Source organism: Aulostomus chinensis, chromosome 17 (genome assembly GCF_037954235.1).
Source record: "Aulostomus chinensis isolate RoL2024-O1b breed Wild chromosome 17, RoL_Achi_v1.0, whole genome shotgun sequence".
NCBI classification, from domain to species: domain Eukaryota; kingdom Metazoa; phylum Chordata; class Actinopteri; order Syngnathiformes; family Aulostomidae; genus Aulostomus; species Aulostomus chinensis.
In genome coordinates, this window is record NC_141336.1 from 4,712,540 (window position 1) to 4,726,940 (window position 14,401).

At 43.5% G+C, this 14,401-nt stretch overlaps 2 protein-coding genes across 3 annotated transcripts; one reads left to right on the forward strand and one right to left on the reverse strand.

Moving 5' to 3' along the window:
- Positions 1-5,490: 5,490 nt before the first annotated feature.
- On the reverse strand, positions 5,491-7,398 carry LOC147246092 (homeodomain-interacting protein kinase 2-like). Its single transcript, XM_086183449.1, has 8 exons — positions 7,342-7,398; positions 7,051-7,236; positions 6,455-6,636; positions 6,245-6,368; positions 5,964-6,086; positions 5,809-5,859; positions 5,588-5,725; positions 5,491-5,496 (listed from the first exon to the last, which is right to left on the reverse strand). Exons 1-8 carry the CDS (start codon positions 7,396-7,398, stop codon positions 5,491-5,493), a joined length of 867 nt encoding a protein of 288 aa, XP_086039575.1.
- A 3,847-nt stretch (positions 7,399-11,245) lies between these two features.
- On the forward strand, positions 11,246-13,174 carry LOC147246093 (uncharacterized). Of its 2 annotated transcripts, none has more exons than XM_086182677.1 (2): positions 11,246-12,546; positions 12,625-13,174. In XM_086182677.1, the coding sequence occupies exons 1-2, from the start codon at positions 11,299-11,301 to the stop codon at positions 13,048-13,050; spliced, it is 1,674 nt and encodes a 557-aa protein (XP_086038803.1). In that variant the 5' UTR covers positions 11,246-11,298; the 3' UTR covers positions 13,051-13,174. The 2 variants fall into 2 exon arrangements, with proteins under 2 accessions (XP_086038803.1, XP_086038802.1); XM_086182676.1 differs by having other exon boundaries at positions 11,246-12,220; positions 12,299-13,171.
- The last annotated feature ends 1,227 nt before the right edge of the window (positions 13,175-14,401 follow it).

Consider the following 14,401-nt stretch of genomic DNA (forward strand, 5'->3'; position numbering starts at 1 on the left):
AGGAGGTTCAAGAGGACGAGTCTTTGAGTGAAAGTCTCGAGTTCTCTCTCCATGAAGGACTGGGATGAGCAAACCATCTCAGATTTAGAAGGTTTTATTGAAATTTGAGAAAACTCTTCTGATGGAAAAAAAAATGAATGTCATCATTTCACAATTCCTCTAAAATCAATCGTTAGCAGTTCAGTTTGTGGCGGTGCTTCCAAGTTCCCACCCTGCAGCAGGTTTTTGCCCCCCCCCCCCCCCCCCCAGTCATAGCAAGAGAGCGAGAAGACGCCAAACTTTCACAAATGTTTGAGATAGCTACAGCAGCTTACGTCACCAGCAATCAAGAAGCAAAATAACAGCTTATGGTTTCACGACATGAATCTCAATCCATCTGTTTTGATCAAAATGTGATTTTGATTTTAATTATTGCTGTTTTTACTCTGCTTCCTTTGCATTTCCATCATTTTTTTCTGAGATTTTTGCAGCTTTTTGAGTTGCTGTGCACATGGACAGGCTTAAATAAATCTAATTGCCATGCCTCATCTTAAATCATATATTTTCAGATGAATATCTTCATATTACGTCAGTGATTTCCAAGTGGGCTACAGAGAGAAAGCAAACACTAATTAGTGATGCACCAAAACATCGTCCCATGTCCTCCTTGTTACCACCTCTCACAGATGGCAGCTGCCAATGTTGATCTGTCCATGTGAAAGCTTTTATTAAATATTGTTTCAGAAATTGTCTAATAAAGGGCTAGGTAACTTATGGATGGTTGAATTATTTTTTGAAGATTAATTTTTTTTGTCTCGCTGGGACAAAAAAAATGTTTAAAAAAAAAACCTTTGGGGTAATTAACAGCAAAACTTAACTTTTTTTTCATCTTCCAAAAACGTCCCAATTGGCCTCAAAAATATTCACGTTGCAGTGATTTGATCGTGTTGTGATATCACTCATAATTAATGGTCTCATGATTATTTTTTTTTTTACATTGAATACGACATGTAACTCTGCAATGCTTCCTTCATCGTATTATGTTGTTAAATATCTGACGCTTGTTTGTTCAGTCCTGCTTCACCATCTTCTGGAGCTTTAATGTCATTAGAATTCAAGACAGAACGGCTGCTGGAGTGAAATTAGATCTTTATTGTGGGAAAAAAATGAATGAAAGCAGGCCGACCTCAGGAAGCTAAGGACACAAACCAGCGATAGGCCAAGAATCTGCACTGCCTGCGAGCCATAATGCACATTCATTCTTATACAGTTTGGAGTGTGGTTTATGCTGTTTGATTCTGTAAATCAGTGTTTCTCAAACTTTTCCAGACCCTGGACCCCTTTGTCCCAACATGTTTTGTTTTTTTATGGGACCACCTGCTGGGCTCGCTCAAGTTTTAGGCGCCACAATCTTAGTTGTTATTTATATACATATAGAATTATATTTTTATGTGAAATTACAGTACTGCCTTATTGTAGTAGTATTGTGGTATTGTTATTGTTCTCTGACAAGTGTCTCACAGACCACTCGTGGTTCCTGGACCACATTTTGAGAACTACTGTTCTAAATAAATAAACGGCTTGTACTTCTGTTTCCCTTTTTCTTTGCATGTAGCAACCGATTGTAGTTAACAGTGGTGGTGGTGGTAGAAATAGTAGTAGTAGTGTAATTACATTATCAGGGGGTGATCATCTGCCATACCTTCCCCTTCCTTGGAGTGTCAAACGGCCGTGGTCGGCTCTGTAGACATTCAAGGCGTTTTGGAGCGCACATATATTGAGACAAACTGGTTCTAGGCCAGGATGGTAAGTCATGCATGTTATGTGGTTGGGTACCTGGCTCACTCGTCGTGTAACCTGCGTCGCCAAACAAGGTAATGCATTCATAACGTTATACGAGTCATTCACATGAAAAATGTGTCCTGGCTGTGTGCAGGTGGATGGAGTTCATTTGTTAGCACCTGTTCGATCTCTCTGCAGCACATGTTTTCTCTCTCCGTGGGCGTACGAACGCAGTTTCCACATAAGAACCTGGTTATTGACAAATAGGCAGTGATTGATCAGATGTCACACTTTGCTTTCACTGATGGGGTTTGCCTAAAGTGGCTGCATTGAAGGGCATACAGTTGCAATAATATAGTCACCATTTCTTATGTAGTACTCTTGTTCCTGTCATTCCCCAGTCTATTTGTTAAATATTTATGATAAATATTGATTGATAAAGTGTTATTAATGATAAATATTTGTTATTAAAATGATACATATTTATGATTAATATTATTATTTATGAATGCTTGATCAATACCACTTTTATGTTCCAAGACTAGTACAGCAATTCTGAACTCACACCGGACTTTTGGCTCCAAACCACAAGCAGGGAATAGCCCCAAGCCTTCGTTATTGTTGACCCACCCAGCACCTTTATTTCATGAATGTTTAGCCTGATGAGTTAGACCCCAAACAAAAAGGAAGCGTGATGAACCACAAAGCCTTTAAAAATATTCTTTTATTTATTTATTTTGGCTTGAGTGTAATTTAAGCATCATAACTAGTACAATAATATAGCAACATGCTACTGCAAAAACAAACAAAGAACCTACCATTGAGAAACGTGTACTTGAAGCCTGTCTGGTTGTTGTTGTTGTTCTTCCTCCTCCTCCTCCTCCTCCTCCTCCTCCTCCTCCGATTCTGGCTCGAACATATACGGCTGGATCCGCGAATGGACCGTGGCTACTTGGTATCTTATCTTACGAATGTTGTTGTATGATATGGAATGTTGTCAATTGACAGTAGCAGTCACAGTTAGCACCGGCGACAGTTAGCCGAGAGAGTGGGAGTCCTTTCTTTTCAATGACAGTGAGGGCAGCCAATCACCAGGTAGTGGTTAAATGAGGTTGCCACATAAACCACGGCAACCGATCGCAGTAAACTCATGCACTTGCGAAAATAATAAGGTTGCCAGATGAGGTCAGAAACGACCACAATAGGGACAAACGACGCAGTCTAAACCCAACATGGTAACATAGCGCTTTCAGAGAGCCTTTTAGGAAGCTTCTGAGCCATTACAGACCCAACCATTTTTTGTGGGGTGACATATCACACCACAGAACAAGAATTAATACCCCGTCCAACCTCTCTATGGCACCTTTAATAGTCCACATCTAATTTTCATATTCTTTTGAGTTAATTTAGTGGTTGTGTTCATTTTGATTCAGTTTTTCTGAGTGACTCCTCTACAAGTAGAATTGGAGTGAATAAACTGACGTGGTCGGGGGACAGACACAGTCTCTATGGGGTTGTGGGTGGGTAAGTGCCCTAACGGACGCGCAGAGACGCGTGTAAGACGCGGCTCTGCTTTCTGGTCTGAACTCTGGGTTGTGGGGGTTTTGGTTCCGTTATAAACTGGGTCATATTTCTGGAAATGAGAGCAGCTCCGTCCAACGTGGGATGGATGCCGTCTCTCCGAATCAGACCAGGTCGCCCCCAGAAAGTTTTCCAATTATCTATGAAGCCCACTTGGTTTGCTGGACGCCACCTCAACAGCCAGCGGTTGAACGACGACAAACGGCTAAACATGTCGTCGCTGGTCCCCTCAGACAGGGGTCCAGAGGCACGACAGTGTCCGACATCGTCTTCGTAAATGAACACAGAACCTATTCGAGACATGAATTGGTGGTTGGTCACTGACAGCAGGCTTCTGTTCAGGACAATGCTTCCTTCGGACAGTCACCCAGCCGCCCTGGTTTCCCGGCCGCTCGGGGCTAAGCTAAGGCAGTCCACACCAGCTAACAGCTGCAGCAGCTGTAGCGGCCAATTGTTTGGATCTAATTGTTAAGCTAACTGTTAAGCCTCTACTCCAACGCGACAAACAAACTACATTTAACGCACTTATCTGTACCACCAAAGGAGGAAGAGGAGTGACTGAACATGTGGCACACTGAGCAGGAGAGAGGAGAGCGAGAAGGAGAAGCCATCTGGCGTTCTAGTTCTCCTTTTTTTCTTGTATTAATTCCAGTCGTTTCTTACCACAAGTCTACGAAGCTGAGAGCAAAGAACCAAGTGGAACCACATCCATGTCAAGGACAGATATCACTAAATGTAGGTGTCACACATCCCTTCATGACCATTGAAACAGAGAGGAAAGAGTGGAAGTGACATCACCTTTCAGGAAATGGCCAATCAATCAGCAAGACACCGCAGGGAATCGAACCCCGTCCCAGTAAACCAGGAGTACCATTACCAGTGCCTTTTTGCTTTTTGATGCTACATGAAAGGGAAAGCAAAACCTGCATGAGCAACAGCATATGAGAGCCAGCATTGCATTTTGTGGCATCCTGACTATAAATGAGCTTTGAAAGCCCGATTCACACTGGACCAGTAGAACCAGGAGAACTCAGGTGTTGGAGAAACCTCGGTGTCTTGATGGGCGCAGAAAAGAAACGTCTGTGTTACACCGCCTGACTTTACCCACAGTAGAGACCACAGTGACAAATACTGATCTATTTCTCCTCCAAAACAGGAGAGGAAGAAATGGATCAGTAAAGTGGAATGTTGGTCTGAGCACAAAGTACAGCAGGACCTCTCCTGTACAGAGTGAGACTGGCAGCATAATTTACATTCAAACCACTAAAATACCGACGGCTACCAGACTACAATTATTATACGACGTCGAAGGGTGGCAAAATATGGTGGGATTAAAATTCCAAATGATTAAAAGTATCATAAACCGATAAAACTGGTAATAATGATCACACTGGTTATACTGGTTCCATGGAATAGAGCTGAATCCTGCAAAGACTGCAGGTCACGTTCTGTAACTGAGCCAATTCATGTTCTACTTCTAAATGCTGTTGTGATGCAGGAAACGAAACCACATGAGAGAAAATGATTCCCTCCCTCTTACCTTCCCTCTCCCTGAGCTGGTAGGAGAGGATGATGCAGGAAAAGTGCGTCCATGCTTCACTTAACACAAAGGGTTTTTCACTCTGAAATGATAAGAACAGATGCTAATGCTAGGCTAATTAGCATGACCTATTTAGCCTACAATCAAACATGACAACAGCTTTACGGTCAATAGTGTCATTTAAATTTAACCACTGACAAAAGTCAAAAACAGGGAAGTTAAAATGATGTGTTTTCTTTGCCTCACATTCATTCTCAAAACATAAAACCATAGATAGACTAATCCAGTTTGCTGATTCTGCCCTGAATGGACTTGAAAATTTGACACAAAGGTATTTTAACAACATAATGCAGTAAAATAACTCTTCTTCATCCAACAAAAGCATCTTTCAAACTAAAATGTTAAGTCAAGATGGACAAAAGTTTTTATTCTATTGCTAGCAAAAGACATTTCTTTTAAATCAAGTGCTAAGCTGCATGCTAATGCTAGGCTAAACATCTTAGCCAGTTGACCCCAGGATGAAAGGTGAAAGCGGCTGAACTCACCTGGATAGACCAGGAGTCCTCCTCACCGTTGCCTGAGTGGAAGCCATTTGGTCCAAGCAGGATTCAAGCCTGAAAGACAACAGTCCAACACCTTCACATCAGCACTGATGAACACGAACCAATCAAAGTGGTGCGCTGGGCTGCTGGTGATGGGGCCTACTTGGTGGCTTCCTGTTAGAAATGGATGCTGGAGGATTTGGTCCGGCGTGATGCGGCGTTCAGGATCCACCTCCAGCATCTGACTGAGCAGGTCCAGGAAGTCTGCCAGGTCATCCAGGTCCTGGCCCTCCAAGAACATCTGTGTGGCAACAGAATAAAACTTAAAGGTTAGGAACTCAGAGACGGTTGTGTTGTATGTTCTCGTGCTCTGGTGCAGCCCACCATAACCAGATCCATCAGGGTCCTCATGGGGTCAGGAACCTCCACGTGTGGCTACAGAAAAGACATTTTTCAGTTAGGACATGAGAGCTAAATGCAGGCTGACAGACTGAAGGACCTCATGGAGGGATGAAGTCCTTCTCAGTTGCTGGAATTACCTTTGCTGTCCACTGCTTGAAGACTCCTTCCTCACCCTGGGCATAAAAATAGTAGAGGGTGTAGAGGCCGAGGTGGAGGACGCTGTCGGGTGGCTGCCCCGCTGTCCTCAGGATGTACTCCATCTGAAGGAAGGACACAATGAGAGCACCAGGTTTACCTCCATTTGTTGCTTTACACAAAAGAATACTTGAAATGAGTGACACATCTCTCGCTCACTACTCCTCTTTACATCACCATTGCTTGTTGTGAATTTCCAAGTGTAGCACTGCACCATACTGACCATTTCAGCCTCACTGTGCCCAGGGAAGAGTGGGATCCCAGTCAGCAGCTCTGCAGCAATGCACCCCAGAGACCACACATCGATGGCCTCGTTAAACGGGGCTCCAAGGAGGATCTCAGGAGCTCTGACGAGAGGAAGAGAACCACAACATGACTCCTGTTCTCACCACTGACAGAAGAAAATGGAGGTTCCAGTGTCTCTGTTACTAACCTGTACCACAGCGTCTGCAGCTCCGCTCCGATGTGGCTCGCTGAGACCTGAAACGCCAACCCAAAGTCAATGAGCTTGACTTTGAGCGGCTGCCTGACATGGTCCACCATCATGATGTTCTCTGGTTTCATGTCGGCATGGACGATTCTCTGGCTCCGCAGAAAAAGGAGCGCCGTTGCGAGCTGAAACCATAAAAAATAGAAACCTTGAAGTCAGCTTCACTGCAGTGGAACGTCATCAACATGTGATGGAGGATCGTTTTTACACAGTGGAAAATGTAACATTGTGTATTTAAAACATATTTTGGCAGTTGACAACGAAGCCTGGCGTGATTGTAGTTTTTAATGAGAGAATACAAATGAAGTGATGCAGGACCACCCAACACCTGCAGTTTCACACTGCAAATAATGACTGAGTCAACTTTAGCATCTACTTCCATTGATTAGAATCCACCAATTTATCCTCTCCCTGATGGAACCACTTGGCTTCATACTCAGCAAAATACACCTGAACATTTAGTTCTTAAAATGAAAACTTTTAGTCTTCTATTTTCCCACTTTAGTTGGTAAGTTAAGCTAAAAACTGTGGAAACACACCTGATGGAGGATGGGGCTGATCTCTCTGAGTGAGAGAGCCCGGCGCCGCCCCAGGAATTCAAAGAGGCTGATGTCCAGTCTCTCAAACTCCATGCAGAACGCTCCCTCGTGGATGAACGACCCGTTCCATCCAACAATGTTGAAATTATTGCCGTTGTTGCTCATCAATAATCTCAGCATCTTCTCCTGTTAAAGGTATGAGAGAGAGAGAGGGAAAACAACCTGTATTGGAATGTGGTGGATTTTCAGAGCCATGGAAGTTAAATACTGTTCAAAGGAACTTGTGTTCACCTCCTCTTTTGCCGCCAGGATGTTCTGTTTGTCCCGGATCCGTTTTATCGCGACCATTTTGTCTGTGTCGCTCCTCCAACATTCGGCGACTTCCCCAAAAGCGCCAGCCCCCAAGATTTTCTCCACAGTGTACACAGAGGATTCAGTAAAAATGATATCCCCCAGTCTGAAACCAGGGTTCAGTTCTCCCATGATGGAATATTCTGTTGAGAAAACAGAGAAAATATAACATTCGAGTCTTTATAAATCCCTGAAATGTTCATTTCTGGATCGTCTCTCTGACTTTTCACTTTGAAGCAGCAGACGTACAACAAAGTCTTGACCGTCAGAAAGCCATGTCACTGAAAGTCCTGTGTCAGGGTCAGTCAATCAACACTTGCTTGAACCTTAAAAACCTCCAATGCAGGAACAACATGGTGGTTGTGTCAGCAAGTGGGACTGTCAGTGACCTTGACTTTTGACGTCAAACATAAACAGACCTCCAGACAGACTGACTGAAGTATTCACGTGTTTTTACACCAACAAAACCTCAAAGCAGGACAATGTTACATTGAAAATGGTCTGTCAGATAATTGTTGATGAAATTAAAGTGAATTATTCAGAGAAAAACCGAGAAAAAAAGCATCAGTCGGTTGCTAGCCGAGCGGCATGCTAATGCTAACAAAGCGCGCTAACGAGGAGTGCTAGCTAAATTAACAAACACACAAATAAAAATAATACACTCATATGAAGATAAAAACTGTGTTGGTACTATTGATATACCCAGATTCATGTCAGAAATGATACCACAGTATGTTTTTTACATGCAGTTTTCCCATTTCTTGAATTTTAAAATGCAGATACATTTGATAATGACACAAACCCACAGCAGGAATAAAACACAGATCTGCGACAATTTTTTTTCAAAAGTTCACAATTCAAGTTCTCAACTTCAAAGCTACAGTTTTTAATGAAATTAAAGTAAATTATTCACAGCCAACGTGGTAAGAGAGACCGGTAGCTTGCTAGCAGTGAGGCTTGCTAACGCTAGCGGACATGCTAGTGGGGGTGCTGCTAAACCAACAATCTATTTCCCCCCCTGAAGAAAACCCATCAGACAGTTTACTACTAGATGTTGAAGATTTACTGAACTCACCAAATGACAGCTGCTGGTAGAAGGTGTTGTGTTGATGTCTCAAGTGTTTAATGAAGCTGATTCTTGACCAAGAGACAGCAGGTTGCTGTCTGGAGTCCAGGAACCAACTAACTGATCAAGTGACTGGACGGCTTTATGCTGTCAATCACAATGACGTCACCCCTTCATGTCTTTGATGTTGTGCAGCAATGGAAATTCAAATAATAGCTTCCTGTAATTTGAAAAAAGCCTCATCACCAACACACCAATTAGTTATTTTTCAATTCAAATTGAACAAATATTATAATAAAAGAAGATAAACTTTCTTCATCCTGGACTCTGGAAATTCTGTTGTTACAGCAGCATTGGGGAGAAAAAAGACAGACAAAAGTGCAACATAAATCAATCTTTAATGAGATAAATCGAAAAGTTAAAACATCTGTATTTCAAAATGTATAAAAATAAAAAATAAGCAGCATAAGTATGTACACAACTGTTTTTTCAGATGTTACATATAAATATAATACAATCTAATTCTTGTATGTAACAAAAGTATTCCCACACTCTGTCCAACCTCAACAGTATCTTGACGCTTCAGTCCTAGACCTTCTTCAGGCTACCAGTTCTTGTGAATGGAAATCTGCCTGAGAGCAACGACTACAAGCCAGCAACCAATCACATCACTCTCATGTAGATGAGCCCAACAAGCTACTGGAGACATTCAGAGACAATAAAAAACAAACCATACAACAGAGTCCTATTAGTTCAAATCTAACTTTCCCAGTTCAAATCTAACTTTCCCAGTTCAAATCTAAAAGAAGGAAAAGTCAATAAATTTTAACATCTTGGACGTTTCAACCCAGGCCTAAAAAGATTTGATGGAGTGCAGTTCTTCCTGTATGAATGGACACAAATCAGTCGGTCGCATTAATAAATGAACCTAACATGCAGACATTCATACGTATCCAGGACTGACAGGGGCCGGATAAAGACTCACTCAGAGAAGAGGAACAATCCAAAAAATTCATTTACACACTGGGAAAAATACAAATACACACATAGACGTATATACAAAGAGGTTATTTCGAGGGCAGCACGGTGGAGCAGTGGTCAGCACTGTGGCCCCCCCAGCAAGAAGGTTCTGGGTTGGAGCCCCGGCTGGAGCACAGGATCTTTATGGGTGGAGTCTGCATGTTCTCCCTGTTCCTGCGTGAGTTGTCTCTGGTACTCCAGCTTCCTCCACAGTCCAAAGACATCAAGAGGGGACCAGGTTAATCCAGACTCTAAACTGACCGTAGGCGTGGCTTACAGTAAACCAGGAGTACCATTACCAGTGCCTTGTTGCTTTTTGATGCATCGGTGAAGATGCTATTACAACATCAGTCGCGATATTTGATGACATTATCCATCAAGTTATGAAGTTATTGGGTTTTATGTGTGCAGGGTTGTGAGATGTAAAGTCCAGTTTGCTCACCCTGACTTCATCCCCTTTGTGTGCTTGTGTGCTTTACTGGATGACACGGCTCAACGGGACTCATTGAGGAGGGCTACATTTTGAGGAAGATGGTCAGTCATATATTCTATATAAAAACTAGCTAACTGTGTATACAGTCGTGTAAACTAGCTCGACCTCCATGTGCTCCTCTGTGGCTGCTTTAGTAATCATAAACTATTGATGTCATACGTGATTACATATCAGAGGGATCAAACCACTACTTATACAGCAGTGACAAAAGGACACTGTCCTCCAGAATGAAAGGCGTCAGTTAATATATATATATATACACATACATACACGCATATATATGTTTGTATTTCAGTTGATTGTTTGTATTAATATACATATATATACAGTATACAGCAAGTGCATTTTGCGATGGTCTGAGAAGACGCTCGGTTTCTTTTCTGGTGACGCACTGGAGACGGGACAAGGATGATGAGTGGACCATCGGACCGTCTGACAATTTACTAGTTTTGTTCCTTGAGAAGACCTCCTGCAGGTTGGAGCCCAGCCCAGGGAGAATCAGGACTGTTAAAACTTACAGATAGAACTGAATTACAGGCCTCATTAGCTTCACATAGAAGGGGGAAAAGGGGAATATTACTAGAATATTTACAAAAAATTGTTAAATTCAGAGGCGGAGCAGCCTGGAGGGACACTTAATTTGAAGCATCAGACTGCACCAATACTTCAGAGCAGATGTGTGTCTCTGGTATTGTGGTTTAACTGTCGAATTCCTCACCGACTGATTGAAAGGTCTAAACGAATATCTTTAGGCTCAAGAACATCCCATCATTAATTATAAAGACAGAACGATTAGATGGAATGAAGGCATCAGGTAACTGGTTTGTCTACATTTCTGTGACTGTGTTTTGTGTTGTCATTGGTTACTGAGAAACTGTGATTGACAGACAATGACAAACGATGATTTATTGATGCGCAAGGGTCAGGAACAGGAAGGTTTTCTTCTCCCTGCTTCTTTCCATCATTGGCTATTTAAACTCCTTGAAGCTGTACACGTTTCCTGAATTGTGTTCATTGCTTCATTAAAAAAATAAAAAGGAAAAAAAAATGGGACAGGCAAAAAAGGTGTGAACAACAAACAACAATAACATTTGAGGTTTGTGTGTGTGTGTGTGTGTGCGTGTGTGTGTGTGTGTGTGTGTGTGTGTGATGCAGTCAAAATTCTGAGCTCTCAGAATTTACTCTGGTGCTCTCAGTGTTCAAGTCAGAATGATGAATTAAACCCTCTTTGTCTCTGACAGTATAAATAAATCTGCCAGCTTGGTCACATAAAGATATTTTCAGAACAACAGTCGTGAACACATTTATCTGATAACTGATGATGGAGTACCAGCAGACAGAACTTGTCATTGATCCCCACGCCATCTACCTGACTGGATTTCCCGAGCACGTGGTGGAAAATGAAATTTGGGACTACTTTGAGACATTTGGACGCGTGAATGCCGTTCGACACAAACGAGGCTACAGAGGATACGCAATTGTGCACTTCGATAAGGATGTCCCCATTCAGCCAATCCTTGAAACACGTATCTTTTACGGGGACTACAAGCTGAAACTGGCCCGTGCCAGGAAAGTTAGACGCTGTGGAGGCCAATTCTTTCAGAGGGGCAAGGCCCGTGCCTTTACCAGATACTTCCCTCTGATGAGACGCATCCCCCAGCGTCACATGGATAGATGGTGGAGGAAGAATGACGACTTTCCCGAGCATGAGGGGAGACAGGACATCTACGGACGCATCCCTGGTTATGATGGGGACATGCTGACAGATGAGCGTAGCTCCCACCGCCATGCTGATGAGGCAGCCAATGAAGTTCCCCACCACAACCAAGCTAATGAGGCAGCCGATGAAGGTCCCCACCACCACCAGGCTGAAGAGGCAGTCGATGAAGGTCCCCACCACCACCAAGTTGATGAGGCAGCCGATGAAGGTCCCCACCACCACCAGGTTGACGAGGCAGTCGATGAAGGTGCCTCCAACCAGCAAGTTGATGAGGCAACCGTTGAAGGTGGCTCTCACCAGCAGGTTAACGAGGCAGCCTACGAGGGCGCCCCCCAGATCCAGGGGGGGCAGGCAACGTATGATAGTTCCCTCAACCACCAGGTGAGTGAGCCAAAAAACGAAAGGCTCATCCACCACCAGGTTGACAAGTCAACCTATGAAGGTGCCCCCCACCACCTGGTTGATGAAGCAACCACTGAGGGCATCCCATACTTCCAGGGGGCCCATGCAACTTATGAAGGTGCCCCCCACCACCTGGTTGATGAAGCAACCATTGAAGGCATCCCATACTTCCAGGGGGCCCAAGCAACTTATGAAGGGGCCCCCCATCACCTGGTTGACAAGGCAACCATTAAAGGCATCCCATACTTCCAGGGGGCCCATGCAACTTATGAAGGGGCCCCCCACCACCTGGTTGACGAGGCAACCTTTGACGCTGTCCCCCACGATCAAGTTCAAGAGGCAACTGATGAAGGCCCCCTCCACCACCAGGTCGACAAGGAAACCATTGAAGGCACACCACACTTCCAGGGGGCCCATGCAACTCATGAAGGTGTCCCCCATCACCTGGTTGATGAAGCAACCTTTGATGGTGCCCCTCACTTCCAGGGGGCCCATGCAACTCATGAACGTGTCCCCCATCACCTGGTTGATGGAGCAACCATTGAAGGCATCCCATACTTCCAGGGGGCCTATGCAACCCATGAAATGGACCCCCATTACCAGTGGGGCAAGGGAACCTTCAACAATGCTCCCCACCACCAGGGGGGCCAGGCATACTACCAAGGCAACCTGCATCACCAGGGAGGACAACCGTCTCACCTCCCATATGATCAGCAGTACCCCCACTACAGAGGAGTCATGATGCCTCCCATCCTGCCTCCTTACCCACTACCCTACCTCTACTGCGGCGGACTCATGCTACCACAGATGCCAGTCCTCTTTGCTCCTGTTCTGTGGACCTACCAGCTTTGGTCAGGTCCCAAATGGCCACCAGGGACCAGATATTCAGATGAAGGCTTAAACTCCAGCCTGCGGCAGGGACCAGACCCCAACATGTTCCCTCTATGACTGTCAGAGCAGCAAGAGTCAGCTTTGAAACGTTTTGAGCATATTTTATCATATTTATTCTATAAATGAAGTTTATATAAATATGTTTTTATGTATATACATATCAATATATGCATTTACATATAATTATGTATATATACATGTATATACCTATATCTCTACATATAGAGATATAGGTATATAACTCTATATGTAGATGATATCAGTGTATTTTGACATTAAAAAAGATACAGATAACCTTGATATGACGTGTGTGGTCACAGACAAACCACAAAGTTGTGAAACATCAATCAGAACTTCTGTGCAGGACAAAAAACAGGGATAAAATGAACATGGGTGCAAAGAATCCTGGGAAATTATTTCCTTCCAAAAGACCAAAGAGACGTGTCAGGTGGGACACCACAGATGCACCACAGAGGCTGTTTGCAAATCTCATTTTTTACTGTGACACTGACCAGGAGTGAAAGGATACGGATACGATCGCATTCATATTGATTTAAGGTTTCAGACTTTCCATCACATCCACATCAAAACACAGCAAGATGAAGAAAGGTAGGTTTGCTGTGTTCATCTCAGGGTCCATCTTCTGTTTTCTAATTCAAATGAATGCCTTCAGCACTCATTTTCAGTTTCCTGTTGTTCGTTGCCAGCAGCAAAGACCCGGCAGGAGGAGGAGGTTCAAGAGGACGAGTCTTTGAGTGAAAGTCTCGAGTTCTCTCTCCATGAAGGACTGGGATGAGCAAACCATGTCAGATTTAGAAGGTTTTATTGAAATTTGAGAAAACTCTTCTGATGGAAAAAAAAATGAATGTCATCATTTCACAATTCCTCTAAAATCAATCGTTAGCAGTTCAGTTTGTGGCGGTGCTTCCAAGTTCCCACCCTGCAGAAGGTTTTTGCCCCCCCCCCCCCCCCCCAGTCATAGCAAGAGAGCGAGAAGACGCCAAACTTTCACAAATGTTTGAGATAGCTACAGCAGCTTACGTCACCAGCAATCAAGAAGCAAAATAACAGCTTATGGTTTCACGACATGAATCCCAATCCATCTGTTTTGATCAAAATGTGATTTTGATTTTAATTATTGCTGTTTTTACTCTGCTTCCTTTGCATTTCCATCATTTTTTTCTGAGATTTTTGCAGCTTTTTGAGTTGCTGTGCACATGGACAGGCTTAAATAAATCTAATTGCCATGCCTCATCTTAAATCATATATTTTCAGATGAATATCTTCATATTACGTCAGTGATTTCCAAGTGGGCTACAGAGAGAAAGCAAACACTAATTAGTGATGCACCAAAACATCGTCCCATGTCCTCCTTGTTACCACCTCTCACAGATGGCAGCTGCCAATG